Source organism: Cyprinodon variegatus, unplaced genomic scaffold, assembly GCF_000732505.1.
Source record: "Cyprinodon variegatus isolate N-32 unplaced genomic scaffold, C_variegatus-1.0 Scaffold61, whole genome shotgun sequence".
In the NCBI taxonomy this organism is placed as follows: domain Eukaryota; kingdom Metazoa; phylum Chordata; class Actinopteri; order Cyprinodontiformes; family Cyprinodontidae; genus Cyprinodon; species Cyprinodon variegatus.
Window position 1 is genome coordinate 1,548,563 of NW_015150514.1, and position 16,561 is coordinate 1,565,123.

Genomic DNA, 16,561 nt, shown 5'->3' on the forward strand with positions numbered 1-16,561 from the left:
AGGATGAGCAGCAATATTCAAAGGCTAAACTGATGACAGACAGTCAGAGCAGTTTGTCCTGCGACAGAAGCGAGGAAGGGAGGGTTCTGGAACGCCAGCTCTACGCAGAGGACATTTGTACAGTTAGTCAGTCACATTCTGCACGTTCACACAGGATCTGCAGCGCCACTTCGTACGCGCTCTGAATCACATCACACTTACTTCCTGTGCGGCAGCTGAGGAGCTGTGAGAAGTTCAGGCCTGGAGCCTCATACTGCAGCTGATCCTATCAGGCTGCTCTGCCACTACAGCTCTGGACTAGGATGGGAGACCTGCAACATTTGGGTGACTTTATGACCACAAGCAGGGTGTGCTTAATATGCATCCTTTACTAGAAAACATCTATGGCACCAAGTCTGAATGCTTCTGTTTCTCAGTCATTTTTCAGACTCCAAACTGGGAATGGAATGGGAAAGAAATGGAATCAAATGAGCAGATTCCAAAGGATTTTCTCTAAAATGTGGATAACATGAAAGATATGAGCTGGACAAGGACGTTGTTACAGCAGAAAGGTTCTGGAGGGAAAAGAGGAGCCATCCAGGCAGCCTACGTGTGACTGCTCACATTCTCTGTGTTCTCCCTTCCTCGCCCCTCCTCCATCCTCCTCCTCCTCAGCGTCCCTCCGCCCCTCCCTGCAGAAACAAACAACCCAACGGAGGCGCGCCGCTCCTGGGTCAAGCCTGTATGGCATGCTGTATTGCCATATAATCAAACCGCACCTCCCAGTCACATTTGAAGACGTAAACATTAACTGATCTATATAGGAGCAGAAACACAGAGGAAAGTCCATTTATTTTAATATTAATATATTTGTATAGATAAATAATTGCTTATGGAAGTTTTTCTCACCGAACCCCAAACGTCCCCACCTTGCCATGGGAGTAACTTCGTTAGAAGCCGTATAATCGCAACACTTTGGTATTTTTCTATATCATTTACAAAAAAACAGAGGAAAAAATGTGTATTATATTTAGTGCAGTGGATCAGACCGACATCAAACCGTTTAAAGAACCTCAGCTCTGAAAACTAATTGAGGGACTATTTAAAGGGTTTTTATGAAAATTTTGAACTGTCATTTAATAGGAAAACTCCTTCTATAAAATAATCCAATTAAAGCTTCACCGGAGGCTTAAGGAACCAATGGGAGCAAGAACCTGATATATATATATATATTTGTTCATACTGATGTTATACCCATCAATCAATTTATACATTGTAATCAGCAGTGAGGAGCATGTGTTGACTTCCATTGACTTTCAGTTGTTTCCACACCCTAACCCTGACAATAAACCTAAACCTAACCAAAGAACGCCTCATCTGAACCGGAACCCAATTCCTACTTTAGTCACTTTTAGCAAAAAGGAAGAGAGAACTGGCAATGTCCTCACTTCGATTGTGAAATTGGAAAAGACTGCCCCACCAACACAGGAGTACACACACACACACACACACACACACACATACAAGTTTGTATTTCTATTGAGACTATAAATTGTTTCCCTCCAACACCCTAACCTAAGCATAAGGCAGGGGTGAATGCAGGCCCGATCAGGCGGCTCACTCTGACTTTACTTCCTCCAATTCACTCCACTCTTTCCATTACTTTTCACTTCTCTTCCTCACGTTTTTTCTTTTCATATATAGTCCTGTTTAAAATTCTTCCCAAATCATGAACCTGGTTCAGCTTGAAACATGAGAATCTCATGAAAAAAGGACCTTTGATTCTCTGAAACTGCCTTAGTCATTTGGCAGGATGGGGAGACTCATCAAGTGTGTTCTTCATCTAACCTAAGTCTAAGCTTAACCATTACCACTCTATTCCTAACCCCAAACCATTACTAGTTGATTCCTTCCCTTAACCTAAAGTTAATTTACAAGATACCTCTAAACTCACTCCCTAATGTTAGAAATGGGGGTCCACTACATAACGACCAGCCTTCAGTCCCTATAAGGCATTTTGGCCCTCACAGGGTTAGTAAATATACCATAAACGGTCCTAAATAGATAATCTGATTTTACTACTCTGGTTTGGACTTTCCATTTAATTCCATTCCTTTGTAGGTGACTTCTACAGCCTAACTGTGACCCTTATTCTACACCTAACCATTACGGGTTCATACCTTAGTCCTAACCTAAACTCAATTCACACCTTGGTCCTAAACCTAACACCTAACCCTAAAATAGAGCTTGTAACCGTTGCATCGGGGCTCCTCTTCCCTCCATTAAAGACGTTTCATCCCAGCGCTGCGTGTCCCGAGCCCGTAAATTCATAAATGACCCCTCACACCCCCACCATGGACTGTTCTCTCTGCTGCCCTCTGGGAAGAGACTTTAAAGCATCTGATGCAGGTCCAGCAGATTCCAGAACAGTTTCTTTCCCACTGCCATTAGACTTCTGAATGTTGTGTGAGATGGGTTATGTTATTTAATTTAAAAAAAAGAAAAAAATTAATGTTAGAACTGTAAATATACAGTCAGGATGTTGATATTACTATTTTTTTAATGTATTTATTACTGTTTATAAAGTCTGCACTTTAAAAAATGAAATTGTCTAGAGCTGTTTTAAACAAAATGTCTTTTTGTATACACTCATGTAGACACAATGACTAAACAAATCTGTCGAAGTCTAACCATGGGGGCCAGGCTAAAGCAGTCGGTCCTTATGGTGTGCTATGATTTATTCATAGTAGTTCCCTCAATGTGACAAATAGTAACGGCCTAGTGGTTAGGGCATAGAGCTTGGAGTCCAGAGGTTTTGAGTTTGAAACCCACTCCCACAGACTGCCACTCTGGGTCTCTGAGCAAAGACCTGTGATTGCTCCCGGGCGCCCCACGATGGCAGCCCACTGCTCCCCAAGGGTATGGGTTAAATACAGACATACATTTCTCCAATGTGAGATCAATGTTTCAATAAAAGTTCAATGAAAAAAAATAAATAAATACAAAAAAAAACACACACACACACAGGGACTGGCACTGGTTGCATATACAATGTTTTACATATTTTTCTCTGTTTCTTTTTGTGTGTTTTTTTCGCTCTCTGCTCTGTGAAATTCGTTTTGTTTTATATTGACAAGTAAATACGGTTGTTCTGTGAATATTCATTTTGACTTGCCGTATTATATCTTATATTGGCTTGCCATACCGTGGGTATAGGAAAACTACTTTGGGGAAGGAGTGACATACTGGCTTCAAACAGGGCGGGGCTAAACAGATTGTACCCAATCAGATTTAGCAGCGCTCCGGTGGGCGGATGTTTTTGTTTTTCCTCTGCAGCCAATCAGAATCCGGGCCCCGCCCCTCTCTGTTCCTCTTATAGAGTGTGTCCCCCCCCCCCAGCCTGCAGGTTGTTGTTGTTGGACTGAAGGCTATTTTCTTCTCTTCATGGTTGTTCAGACGTTAAGGATGAAGATCCAGGAATCGCCCGTCGCTTGTGACGTGGGAAGGATCGGAGGGGGAGAGGTTCGCGCCTCGGAACCGGACCGAGACGACGTTCCCCGTCTGGACCTGACAGCTCTGACCGAGAACAGCAGCTGGGGAGGTGAGGCTTCACTTCCTTCCTTCCTTCATTTCATGGCTGCAGCTCTAACTGTGGTTCTGCAGCTGAACAGAACCAGTCCTCTCTGGGCCTCCAGCTCCCTCCTCTGCAGAATCACACCACTTTGCATTGGATCACAGAGTAAAAGGCTGCAGTTTGAGGTCTGTTTGGCTCAACCACCTGCAGCTTTCAGCCAGAACCGTTAGATGGGAGGTTCGGTTCGGCTCAGGGTTGATAATGGTGCTCACAGATGGACTCTATGGAAAGCTCTCTGAAATGTTTCCATTATTCTGATGAGAGAAAACTTGAGTTTACTTATCAGAAAAGTGAAACAATTCAGAGTAGATTGCTGCTCCTCCTCCCCCTGTTCCTCCTCCTCTCCCTCTCTGAATGTTCCTGATCTTCTTGTTTCTTTGTTTTTTTTTTCCTGCATCCATCTGGTGCTGCAGTCAGGAAGTTGCTGGCCTGGTTCTGTGTGACTGTTCTCAGTTTCCCACCAGAACATTTTAAAGAGATGAATGAGATGCAGGATCCTTAGGAGAACATTCAGGGAACTTTCAGAGAACATTCAGGGAACACGCTGTTCTGATTGGCTTTTTGTTCCGGTTCCGCCTGCTGATGCTTACCAGTTTCCTGTTAGCTGTGCTGCAGCCTCATGTCTGTCTGTCTGTCTCGGATGGTCAAACCTGGAAAAATACTGGACCCCCCCACCCCCCACCCCCACTGGTGCTCTCCAGCTGAAGCTCAGAGCTTCAGATCGACCTCCTGCTGCAGGAGGAGATCAGTGCACGCTTTCTAAATGCCCCCTTCAGCCAGCTGACCTGCAGTCCTCAGCAACTGCTCGGTTTCAAGTTTGGAACAGGAAGAAAAATGCTTCTGGAAAGTCAAACATCATGACCTTCATCTAAAAGTTTTCCCTCCTTTCCCCTCAGCATCCTTCCTCCCTTGCTTGTTTTCCTTCCTTCATCCTTTAATTCCTCCTTCTCTCCTTTTCACCATTTTCTTTCTGTCAATCTGTAGTTTCTGAGACTCCATTTAGGTCCATTGAGGTTCTGTGGGTCTGTATAGGTTCTGTAGGTTCCTGTAGGTCCATATCAGATCTTTAGGTCCAAGTAGGTTCTGTGGGTTAATGTAGGTCCATATCGATTCCGCAGGTTCATGTAGGTTCTGTAGGTCCGTATAGGTTCTGTAGGTTCCTGTAGGTCCATATCAGAGCTTTAGGTCCAAGTAGGTTCTGTGGGTTAATGTAGGTCCATATCGATTCCGCAGGTTCATGTAGGTTCTGTAGGTCCGTATAGGTTCTGTAGGTTAAAATAGGTTCTGTTGGTCCATATAGGTTTTATAGTACTGTGTACACAGTGTAGAAATGTGGGACGGTCTGTTGAAGTCAGAGTAATCAGTGGTTCTAAGGAAGGACTTGTTAGAAACTCTAACTGGGAACATGCAGTGCATAATTCCCAGAACCCAGCAGGTTCTGGGTTCTAATGTTCTGTGTTTAATCAAAGGGTGTTTGCTGCAGCCTTTTTGCCACTAGGGGCTGTTATGAGCTGCCGTGTGGTGCTGTAGTCTCTCTTTCACCTCATTCTTCACTGTGTCCATCTCTCCTTTCTCTCTTTGTTCCTGTAGATCCCCCTTTTCCCAACTCCTGTCTCCTCGACTTCCAAAGTGTTTTCCATCCCAGTTGCTGTGATGGTAAGTCCTGCCGCCATCAGAGTAATTACAGCAGAGAAAGGCGCAGCTGTTTGTCTGACCTTCTCCTCTGCACAGCAACATGCTTGAACGATCTGGAACAGAACCAGCCAGTATCAGAATGGACCAGAGGCGGGTTTCTGGTTTCATTAATCTAGTTAATCCCGAACCATCGGTTGATTTAAGGGATTAATTCAAAATGCCATGGAGCCTAACAGGACAGGCTGTGATGGAGTTTCAAACCCGCTGACCCGCCACAGGGCCCCCCGCTCAATATATAATATGACCCGAGTCCAAGAGGACAAAAACCTGCAGGATTCTGGTGCTGAAATCTGAGCTGGACCTCTTCCAGTTTGGGCCAAGTCTTCCCCTAGCTAAGAAAACATGGCAGATCTGCCGTGTTCCTCTGGAGGTTCATCCCAGCAGCTTCCACCCCCTGCTCTTCTTCTTCTCATCCTCCATCAGGTCTCTGAGTTTTCCAGGTTTTCCATCTGTCTGAAATGCTGGCCCAGAATCAGCAACTGTCTCTAAAAAACAAACGTCCCAGCAGGGATGGAGGCCTGACCTTCTCCTCCCGTTAAAAGCTTTGTGATCGTCAGGGGATCCGCTTGGCCTTCCTCCAGCGGGCGGAGGATGGCGGAGCTTCTGGGTTTACAGTATCAGGCATGATCCAACGTTTGGTTCTGATCTGTTTCACTTCTAACAAAACGCTTTTCAGTTTTTAAATTAATTGTTTAATTGATAAAGAACAGGAAGCATGTTCCAGTGACGCCTCCTAGGTGGCGCCACTGTGCAGGCATCTTACTCTGGTATTTTTTAGTTATATTCTTTAAATGGTCATCATGTGGGCCTAGTGGTTAGGGCACAGGGCTTGGAATCCTGAGGTTCTGAGTTCGAGCCCCACTCCTACAGACTGCCACTCTGGGTCTCAGAGCAAAGACCCTTAACCCCACACTGCTCCCTGGGCGCCCCACGATGGCAGCCCACTGCTCCCAAAGGGGAAAGGGTTAAATGCAGAGGTACATTCTCCAAAAGTTCAATTATTATTATGTGGTTGCAGGGATGGTGCTGGCGTTAAGCTTGTGGCCATGTGGAGGCTCTGGTCCTCGAGTACCAAGGGGTCCTGCCCCCTTTTCTCTAATTCCATTTCCTGTTTACCTGCTTTCAAAATAAAAGCTAGTGGTTTCTTGGGGTGAGAAATGTTCTGCCTCAGAACCATTAATGGAGTATGTCCAAATCCCATCAATTCCCCCACATCAGAGTCAAAGTGCAACACTTGTGTTTTCTCAGAACCGATCCCAGCGTGCCCGCTGCAGAGGGAAAGCATGGACCGCGAGGAGGCCCGGCTGTCCCCCCACGCCGGGGGACGCCTCATCCGCCAGCTGGTGGAGGAGGACAGCGATCCTCTCGTGTCTCCTCGTTTCTACGCCTACGGACACAGCCAGCAGTACCTGGATGACACCGAGGTGCCTCCTTCGCCGCCGAACGCTCACTCCTTCATCAGGTAGGACGGATGTTTGCCTGCGTGGCTGCAGGTGAAGGAGACCAGAGGTTGAAGGTGTGATTTTGTCTCTCAGTCGCAGACGGAGCTCATCGCTGGGCTCCTGTGATGATGAGAAGGAGGAGCTGCTGACCTCCGCCCAGCTCACCAAGAGGATTCACGTTCTGAAGAAAAAGATCCAGAGGTTTGAGGAGAAGTTTGAAGACGAGAGGAAATACAGGGTATGTAGTTCTTATGAAGAACCCAGAAACCAAGATTTGTTTCTGATCAGAAAAGCTCATCGTCCTCTGATTTCCAGCCGTCCCACAGCGACAAAGCTGCAAACCCAGAGGTGCTGAGGTGGCTCAACGAGCTGGCCCGACTCCGCAAAGAGCTAAAAGGTACAAAGAAGCGTGGGAGAAGTCAGCAAACAACTGGAAGGTTGATCTTTGAGATGCTACCTCAGATATCTGTCTCCTCTTCTCTCTCCAGAACGTAAGCTGATCAAATCTGAGGAGGACCTAACCCCTGTGACCCGCCAGCGCAGCAACACGCTGCCAAAAAGCTTTGGCTCCCAGCTGGACAAGAAGCCCCAGCAGGAGAAGGCTCCCAAGCCTCCAGTGGAGAGCACCCTGGACTCCATCTTGAAGAAGCTGCAGGAGAAGCGGGAGGAGATGAACCGACCAGAGGACATCAAGGTAAAACCGAGAAGATCCAACGACCAGCGTTTAAAGAAACCGAAGCAGTTCTGACTTTTTCTCCTTTGGCAGGATATGACACGGGACCAAATTGGAGCCGAGAAGGTCGCCCTGCAGAAGGCTCTTCTCCAATATGAGGGCATCCATGGACGGCCTGTGAGTCTTCTTCCATCCCAACCTCTTTATGATTTTAATTTATGATTATAGACCAATAAAAGCATAAGACCAGCGGGTCCCTGGAGAGAAAAATGCTCCTTGGTCCTAATGGATCAGCGTTTTGAATGTAGCTTCAGAGCCTTAAAAACCTCTGCAGACATCTGCTTTTATCTGGTTTACTCAGAAATGTGGGGAAAACTAACAGGAAGTGTTTCTGCTCCAGGTGACCAAGAATGAGCGGCAGATCATGAAGCCACTGTACGACAGATACCGCCTGGTGAAGCAGATCCTCTGCAGGGCCTCCACCATCCCCGTCATCGTAAGTCCTGTTCCCTCCTCTCAGCACACACTATGCACGTCTGCACACGCCTAATCCTGGATGCTGCCTTCTGCCAGAACACGTGGCTGTCACGCCACGGGCGTGTTGTTACCTTCCCAAGCCTTTAAGTCCAGATTTAACAGATCAAAGGATCACAGAGGATCTTTCCCAGGAACTTTAGACCCTTAAAAACAGAGGAAATAAAAAAAACATTTCTATTATAATTTGATGTTATTTAGTTGCACAGGTGCAGATCCAAGCTCCACTCTGTGACTTTTCATTCAAATCAGCCAGCTGTGTCTCCTGGTGCTTTTAGCATCCAGCTGTGGTTAATCCCTCCCTTCTTGACCGTCACCACAGGGCTCCCCCTCCAGCAAGCGCCGCGGCCCCCTCCTTCAGCCCATAATCGAGGGGGAAACTGCTCTCTTCTTCGACGATATCAAGGTGAAGACCTGCTGCCGCTGTTATCCCCCCATCCTCCCCTCTGATGGAGATAGTTGGTGCCTGTTGATTGGGCAGCTGCCTGCTTCCTGCCATCAGCATCAGTTCAGCTGTTTAATCAGCAGCTGTTCATGTTTGAATCATTTAATGTTGACTGATGAAAACCTAGAGAACCATGTTCTCCTTCCATTCATACAGACTAATGGGTACAAACAATGATTTAGGGACTAACCCTGCATGATCCTCCATGTCTAAACCCGTCTGAAGTGGTTCACATTTAACCCTTTGTCCTGCTCTACCTTTTCATTAACCACGCCGTTTTGTTTCTCCTCTCAGGAGGAAGAGGACGGCTCGGAGGATGACGGAGACACAAAGAATCATTTTATGGAGAACATTCAGCCCGAGCTCAGCGTTTTCAGCTTCATGGACGAAGAAGTGGACGGTTTCATTTCCCCCGTAGACGACCTTTCACCCTCAAAAACCACGACAGACATGGGGCTGTCCAACCTGCACTCTGCCACCATGTAAGTGAACGAGCCTGCTGTTTTTACCACTTTACTGGACGTAATAAAACATCGGGACTAAATTCTGATCCTATTTTACCGCCCAATAAAAACTGGTTACCTTTTGAAGCTTAGGGTGTGGAGTAGTTTCTCTTTGATCAGTAGTTTCTCAGCAGTCAAGAACAGTCAGAGATCTGAGTTTGGAGAATCTGAGCCTATGGTTCATGCTAACAGCTATCAAAGCCAATGGCTACACGGACCAGCAGTTATTCAAGCAGAAAAATACACCTGACTAGTTAATAGATCCAGACCATCAGCTCATTGAAGCATGTGCAACCAGATATACATCCAGGTTCCCATAAATAATGTAATTATGGTTCTAAAATTACTTATTTCTACTCATAACTCACTAAAGAGAATAACTGTTAAAGTTAGTGACCTCACTTTTTTTTCTGTGAATAAATCCATAACCCCTCAAGTGGAATATTCATAGCTTCACTTGGTTTAAATTCTTGTTTATTTCTCTTTTAAGGAACCTTTTTCCTGCCATACAGATTATTAATAAAGAAGTAATCAGTTGATTCATCTATTAGCAGAATAATCTTTAGTTGCAGCCCAAGTTAAGACTGTCACATTATTATTTTTCTTTTTTTATCCCAGAAGCACAATCCGCTAATTTCCCCATGGATCAAAAAACTTCTAGTAGAGCATTATTTCGGGATTATTTTGTGTTTAAATGCAGCTGATGAATAAGTTATTATCTAAAGAGTGAGATAAGAAGACAAATACAATCACGTCAGTTTTTGTGAAAGTTTCAAACCAAAGTGCTTTCCATAATTGTTCTGATTAGCAATGCAAACAATGAGTTTTCTACATAATTAAGTTTTTTTTATATATATAAATCAAAGTAATTGTATAATTACCTTATTAACAGTTTAATTGATATAAATGAATAAATATGACCTTAGATCTACATTAATAATGAGATTTTTAAATGTGTATTATTAACATCTTACATGATATAGTTCATGATTAAGGATATGAATAAATAATTTTCAGTAAAGTTTCCTCAAGTTAATTCAATGCCAATCTGGTGGTTTTTCTGTATAAATTGTATGCAAATAGGCTGATGAGATGAACTGGTGCAGTGACATCAGATCAGGCTCTAAACTCATTAGGTTATTTTTGTCATTCCTCTTTTTTCTGTTCTCAGCAAAGTTTTTGTTTTGAGATGCTAACAAAGTGTTAAAAAGGCTTTGCCTTTGAAATCCTGTACCTTCAGTCTTTGGAGTAAATGAAGTTAGCAGGAGACTTGCTAATGGATCCTTTTTATGGCCTTCCTGCAATCAGCTTAAGAAAAATATGTTTACTGGTTTTAGACAACAGTTTTATGTAAATTAACAAGCTGCAGATCATTTAGACCTTTTTTATCTCCTTCACAGGCAGGAACTGGTAGAGCAGCTTCAAGAGACGAGAGAGGAAAAGAAGAGGCTCCGCAAGAACCTGAAAGAGTTTGAGGAGCAATTCTTCCAAAAAAATGGAAGGTAAGATTCTGGCATGTTAACCCAAGCAAGACTTTACTCGTTTACATGGGAGCTGCATTTACTCATGTCTGCTATCGTGTTGTTTCACAGAACCGTCCAGAAAGAGGACCGCTCGCCACTTGCAGACGAATACCACGAATACAAACATGTGAAAGCCAAACTGCGACTGCTGGAAGTCCTCATCAGCAAAAGAGACTCAACCAAGTTCATTTGAGACAATATAAATAAAAATAGACTAACTCTACTAGGACTGGTGCTCAGTTTCCTGCGATACCAGCACATCTCACCATTGGAATAAACTGGGAACAACACGCTGCTCTGGAAACACACGAGACCACCTGTTTCTCCTGAAGTTCTTCCTCAGAACTTTGAAGCAAAGACTTTCTCAGACGCACAAATAATCACCGATAATTTATTTTTATTCATTTGAAAGATTTAAGACAATTTGTCTTATATTAAACTGTAGAAATGCTTAAAGTAAAATCCTAATATTATTTAGAAAGTCATGCAATTGTTGCAACTTTTTTTGAAGGGTTTTGTGATGAAGATGCGTATTTATGCCTATTTTTCTAAGGGAGATGTTACTGTGTTTATCACTCTTCAGCAAATGAATAGTTTTTGCTGTTTTAGTTTGGTTCCATCGTCTACTTTAAAGAAAAATGTTAATTTTGCTTCTTTAGAAGTTTAATCAGATGCTTGCTAATGAACATAAATTGATTTGTCTTTCACTACAACCACACATTGCATTTTAAAAGCACTGATCATCTGCTCATTCTGGTGACCACTTCAGCATCTAATGGGCTGTTTTTCTATATGCTTCTTGCTTTGTCAGATAAGCTGATCACTTTAGTGTTTCCATACACTGTTTAAAGCAGATGACCTGACTGCCTGTTTGTCTTTCTGTGAACTCAGATCACTACGTTTGTTTACGGTCCTGTGAGCAACTACTTCTCTCCTTTCCTACTACAATGGATGATTACCTGTGTACATTTTGTTTTCACAGTGTAAACACTGGTCAGGCTCCTGAGTGTGTACATTTTAGTACATAAAAATGTATTTTGTACATAATATGAATTAAATTGTATTTTTACTGATATTTTTTGCCTTAAACTTTTTATTTTTTCTTAACCCTTTATAGGGCAAGTAACTATTTTTGATCACTTGCATTGGTCTAGAAGCGCAAGATCTATATCCAGCCATTCAGCAAAGATCCTGCTACATGGCTGTACATCTTATTTTTGCATTTGACCAATTAGATGAGCACTTGAATGATATATTACCTACTGTAAATTACGTTAAAAAAAAGTTAAGTCAATAAAAAGGTAAAAAGCTGATTGAAAAGTAGAGTTAATAAGCCTAGTTAACAATTATATTTAGCTTTATAAACTAAAAAATATAACAAGTGCCAGTATCTGCATTAATGTTATGGTTATGTTGTGCCAAAAAACATTTTTCTTTCACTCTCAGTGAAAGAAGTGTTTTTCATGAATTTCTTATAGAAGCACTTTTGTTATTTTTCGTAATATATTCAGGCAAGTTGTCGTTTCTTGTTATTACATTGACATAGATTTTTAGCATCAAAATATCCAAATTTTTTAATGTTACAAAGAAAATAAGTTCTTGTCCTGGATTCCAATAACACCATTGGCTGTGCCCTATAAAGGGTTAAAGTTTTATCATTTTGAGCTTCAAGCTGAAAAGATGCCTGTGAAAATTGATCAAACCTGTTTAGTGGTTGCCATGACAACTGAGAACTAACAGTGGTTAGGGCCGTCTAGTGGTTAGGGCATAGGACTTTGAATCCTGAGGTTGTGAGTTCGATCCCCCACTCCCACAGACTCCCTGAGAAAGACCCGTAACCCCACACTGGCTGCCCCGCGACACAATGGGGATGGGTGAAATGCAGAGAAGTAATTTCCCTCTGGGATTATTAGAGTATATAAAATAACATAATAAAAACATGTTAGCAGGCACACCAAGAGATATAGGCTACCGTAGAAAGCCCTGAATAAACTGTTTTGCAAAGACTTTAAACTGATTCCTGCTTCAATAAGAACGGAGGACCATTCCCGCCATAATTAAAATCCACAAATAAACGACTCAAAAATATAAACCGTTGCCTAAATAATAGTTTAAAATTTTAATTAGTTAGCCAAAAGTGATAAAAATCTGATTGTATCTTTTCTAACCTTTTTATTTCTTATTTATTCTGATAACTGTCTAACCCAGAAAACAATCAGTTTTCAGGAGAATGTTGTTTTTTGGGTGCCTTTAAAATCAAAGCATACAGACACACAGCATGCAGACAATGTTTACCACATCTAATCACATCACACATATTTTAGGGACTTCACGGTTGAATTAACATCATCACATTTGGTGAATGGGGGCAATTTACAGCAAGAACCATAGTATTAACTATTTAAAAGTTATCAGACAAGCAATATATCTGTCCTGATATAGAGGTGAGCTTCTGATCTAAATGTCAGGAATAGTCCACAATCAGTCCAGGGAGAGGTTCATTTATCATCCTAATTAAATAATAATACAGGCCTGGTTGATTGTTAAATAAAATGATTTGCCGTCTAGTGAACAGCTCCAAATAATAAAGACAATTTGCTTTTCCTCCACTTCTTGCTTAAAGGTCTTTGTAAATGTTTTGTATGAGAGAGGATCCCACAAAAGCTTCTGTTATTTTATTTTGTCTGCACATGATGGTCAGTACATCTCCTGGATGATTTGCACTGACCTGCTTGTGGTTGTTAGTTGATGTTGAAATTGCTTTGATATGCGCAGAACATTTTGCCGGTCGGCTGAATCGTATTTATAGTCATACCTCGATGATGCTTTTACCCCTTTGTTTTGTCTCCCTGGGTCCCACGTCCTTTAACCTTTATGATGGCAATTGTGTTGACTCCCATAGTTCTGCTTTTTTTCCTTGTTTCAGAATTAAGTTACTTTTCTATAGGATTTAACATCTTGAAGGACTCCGTTTTCCCTTTCCCCCTTTAGGAAAGCATTTCATTAGTAGGGTCATTAGAAGAACCATTTTCATCTAAGGCTTGTAATACAGCCAACTTTGCTGTGGATGCAGCTATTTTGGTTTCCAGGTCAAGCTGCTCTTTTTCTCCTCAGCTGCACTTCCTGCTCATTCAAATTATATTTGCTGGTAAAGCTGCAGCATGAAACACTAGTGCTGCCCTTTCTGCCTCAGCCTTTCTGACTGCAAATGATTTAAGGCTTGACCTGCCACTTTTATGGCTTCCATGGCTTGATTGTTTACTGATATTAGAAATTCTGTCCTCTGGATTAATGTCATCTACAAAATCCTTTTCTTTTGCACATCCCTCGTCACACGCAACCCACCTGTTAGTATTTACAAAGCACTCATCAATAGACAACATTTTTGCTTTAAGTTTTATGTCACGTTTTTCCCTTTAAACACAAGGTGGCAAATTTAACAAACTTTGTACATTTTTCACATCTTTAAACACTTCAATAAAGTCTTCAAGAGTATTTTACACCTATTCATGTTTCAACATTAACAACATTTTCTTCCTTATATTTCTGCTAGATTGCAGTTTTTCCAATTAATTTGCAATTTCCTTCACAGTAAGCCTAACCTCACACTTTTGAATTTGTAATTCATTACCGTCCATCTGGTCAAAATTTGTTATTAATTAGCGCAATAGTCCCAGTTATGTTCATGTCAGATGCAGCATAACACATCTCAATAATAATTGGAATGTAGTGTTAACAACTTGCAGCCAAATTCAACAAATATGAGGTCCAATGCATTGGATTTATGCCTCATTTTGTGTGCACACATTATACAAGGCCATAAAGTTTTCTCTACATTTCATTACATCGATGAGCTTGTTTGGTTCTGGAATAACAAAGACAGCCAGGCGTGGTAAAAGCAGCTGATTAGTCTAGCAGCAGGCAGAGCACAGTTTCAATGGCAGGACTAACAGATTAAAAGGGTACAACCAGTCAGAAAAGCACAGAAAGATGCAATAACATCCTTTTATAAAGGCTGTTGAAGCAGCCAGTTGAAGTTTTAAACATTTTTCTTCCCTCAACCTCCAATGAAGGGATGAAAAATCCTCCTTGAAAGATCTAACCATGGAGTAACCAGCAACCCTGTGCTCCATTAAAGCCAAGAGAGGCCTGATCCTACACTTAGCCCCGCCTCCCAGCTGCTCTCATCTTAATTACCTCAATATCAGTTTTTTGGCTTAAAAGCTTCTACATCCAACAGGATGATTTACAAGAATTAAACTCATCCATCTATTCATCAATTGAGTGACATAAAAATGATTGGAGATTAAATTTTTATCCTCAGCTGAAACTGGAGGATTAAAAAAACGTGTGTGGAAACCAATGAGCTGCTCTGAAACGGACGGTCACAGAACGGTTTAGTTTACAGAGATGAGAAGAAAAGAAATACAAACTGTCATCATTCAGAGATCCATCAAAATCAAAATAGAGGCAAACACTGCAGAAATCTTTCATGTTTTTTATTTGAAACCTTGGCGTGAACAGCTAACATTCTATAGCCTTCAGACAAATATGCAGAAAAAGTCACATTTTCTGTAGCACAATAAAATTCAAGGGCTGCACTAACCTTTGCATAGGACTTCAGTGTGAGGGAAAATGAATGTTGAACATGAGTGATCATACAGCAGAGCTGAAGCCAAAGGATGCAGCGTCATCAGAAGGTAAACCCAGAGATTGGACGACATAACTTGGCTGATTCAAGTTATTGCTGAGTAGCTCGAGAAGATATACTTTTTATCACTCATTTCGCACAGGCTGGACTTCAGGAATACACAGAGTATCAGGAAAAGCTCTAGAACAAATGGTAGCTAAATCTGATCAGACTCATGTTTGCCAACGACTTAATATACACGTCATTAAAATAGTTAATCATGACAAATTTAGTTACTATTAGTTGATATAGCTGATAATTACATGAACTGATAATATTCTAATATATTTATCTCTAAGTGAAATTTTTGGGACATTCTTCATGCTTCTTTGACTCTTTACTCATACGACTGGAACCTGCAGCTGACATATCGCATAACATCCAGCTCTCTGGAACAGAACCAGTCGTCGTATTTTCAGATAAATTCCCACCTAAAACCTGGTTCCCCCACCGATAAGCACACAGACAACACCCAGGGACTAAACGTCAGCTTCATGTCCTTCCAGAAGGCAACACTGTTGAATGCAAGTAAAAAGGTGTCAGCTGTTTCTGAATTTACAGCTAAACTGGAATGAACCATTAGGTTGTTTCCCTGGAGCCTTCATCAGCCTGCAAAGACTCCTCTGCCTCCCCCCCGCTTTAAATGTCAGGCGAGGACATCCTGGTGTGCGGGGTTTAAAGGATCAGCATTACTATGGCCCCTCCCAAACACCAGAGCTTTAGATTTGATTACATATGCTGTGTTCCAACAATATACATGTTCAAGTCATCAAAATATAAAACACTCTGTTTGATAAATTAAAAACAAAAGCAAACATACTGTTTCAGGATAATAAGATGAACATTTCAAAGGTGAAAAATAGAATTTAAGGAATATAAAATACACAGATTTGCAGAAGGAAAACGATGCAAAAATCCAGAGGTTTCCTCACCATTACTGTTTTCTGATGTCCAGACATGCAAATTTCCATCAGCGATCTCTTTATTGAAATACTTAGACTTATTTCCAATCATAAAATCCTAATTTCCAGCAGTAAAATTAATGTAAAGATATATAAGCACATAGACCTTCAAAGATTCAGGATCTCAAACAATCTGCATCCCATCATTACTCCCCCAGATCTGTTAAAGTGCGTTAAAGTCCCCCCTCAGACCAGGCTGAAGCCCTCGTACTGCTCCACAGCCTGAGTGAGGCGGCGTTGCAGGATCTCTTTGGTCTGGTAGCGGGGCATGTCCAGGAGGTTGTAGCAAGTGTGAGCCACGGGCAGGTAGTCTTCCTCTGCCGTGGTGGACTGGATGACAATCCGGAGGCTCTCCATGCCGTGGATGGGGATGCGGTCGCTGCCCGTCAGGAACACTGTAAGGAGGACGACAGAGTTTCACTTCAACCCAATGAATTTGAAAGATCAATTACCATCAAGTCATTTTGCAGTCTACCTGTCA

The 16,561-nt window shown here is 42.1% G+C and overlaps 2 protein-coding genes across 9 annotated transcripts in view; one reads left to right on the forward strand and one right to left on the reverse strand.

Moving 5' to 3' along the window:
* fam13a (family with sequence similarity 13 member A) overlaps positions 1-11,480 on the forward strand; it is a 63,864-nt gene extending 52,384 nt beyond the window's left edge. For 4 of the 7 annotated variants that reach the window (XM_015371632.1, XM_015371633.1, XM_015371634.1 and 1 more), the window contains exons 13-24: positions 3,436-3,580; positions 5,204-5,269; positions 6,557-6,770; positions 6,844-6,988; positions 7,066-7,147; positions 7,239-7,444; positions 7,517-7,600; positions 7,824-7,919; positions 8,280-8,363; positions 8,697-8,884; positions 10,306-10,407; positions 10,498-11,480. In XM_015371632.1, the coding sequence (XP_015227118.1) occupies positions 3,436-3,580; positions 5,204-5,269; positions 6,557-6,770; positions 6,844-6,988; positions 7,066-7,147; positions 7,239-7,444; positions 7,517-7,600; positions 7,824-7,919; positions 8,280-8,363; positions 8,697-8,884; positions 10,306-10,407; positions 10,498-10,621 (1,536 nt within the window). In that variant the 3' untranslated portion in view covers positions 10,622-11,480. The remainder of the gene's footprint in view (positions 1-3,435; positions 3,581-5,203; positions 5,270-6,556; positions 6,771-6,843; positions 6,989-7,065; positions 7,148-7,238; positions 7,445-7,516; positions 7,601-7,823; positions 7,920-8,279; positions 8,364-8,696; positions 8,885-10,305; positions 10,408-10,497) is intronic. The other 3 variants (XM_015371637.1, XM_015371636.1, XM_015371638.1) reach the window with 3 other exon arrangements.
* A 3,440-nt stretch (positions 11,481-14,920) lies between these two features.
* herc3 (HECT and RLD domain containing E3 ubiquitin protein ligase 3) overlaps positions 14,921-16,561 on the reverse strand; it is a 36,587-nt gene continuing 34,946 nt past the window's right edge. For both annotated transcript variants that reach the window (XM_015371641.1, XM_015371640.1), the window contains exon 24: positions 14,921-16,475. In XM_015371641.1, coding sequence (XP_015227127.1) covers positions 16,267-16,475 — 209 coding nt within the window. In that variant the 3' untranslated portion in view covers positions 14,921-16,266. The remainder of the gene's footprint in view (positions 16,476-16,561) is intronic.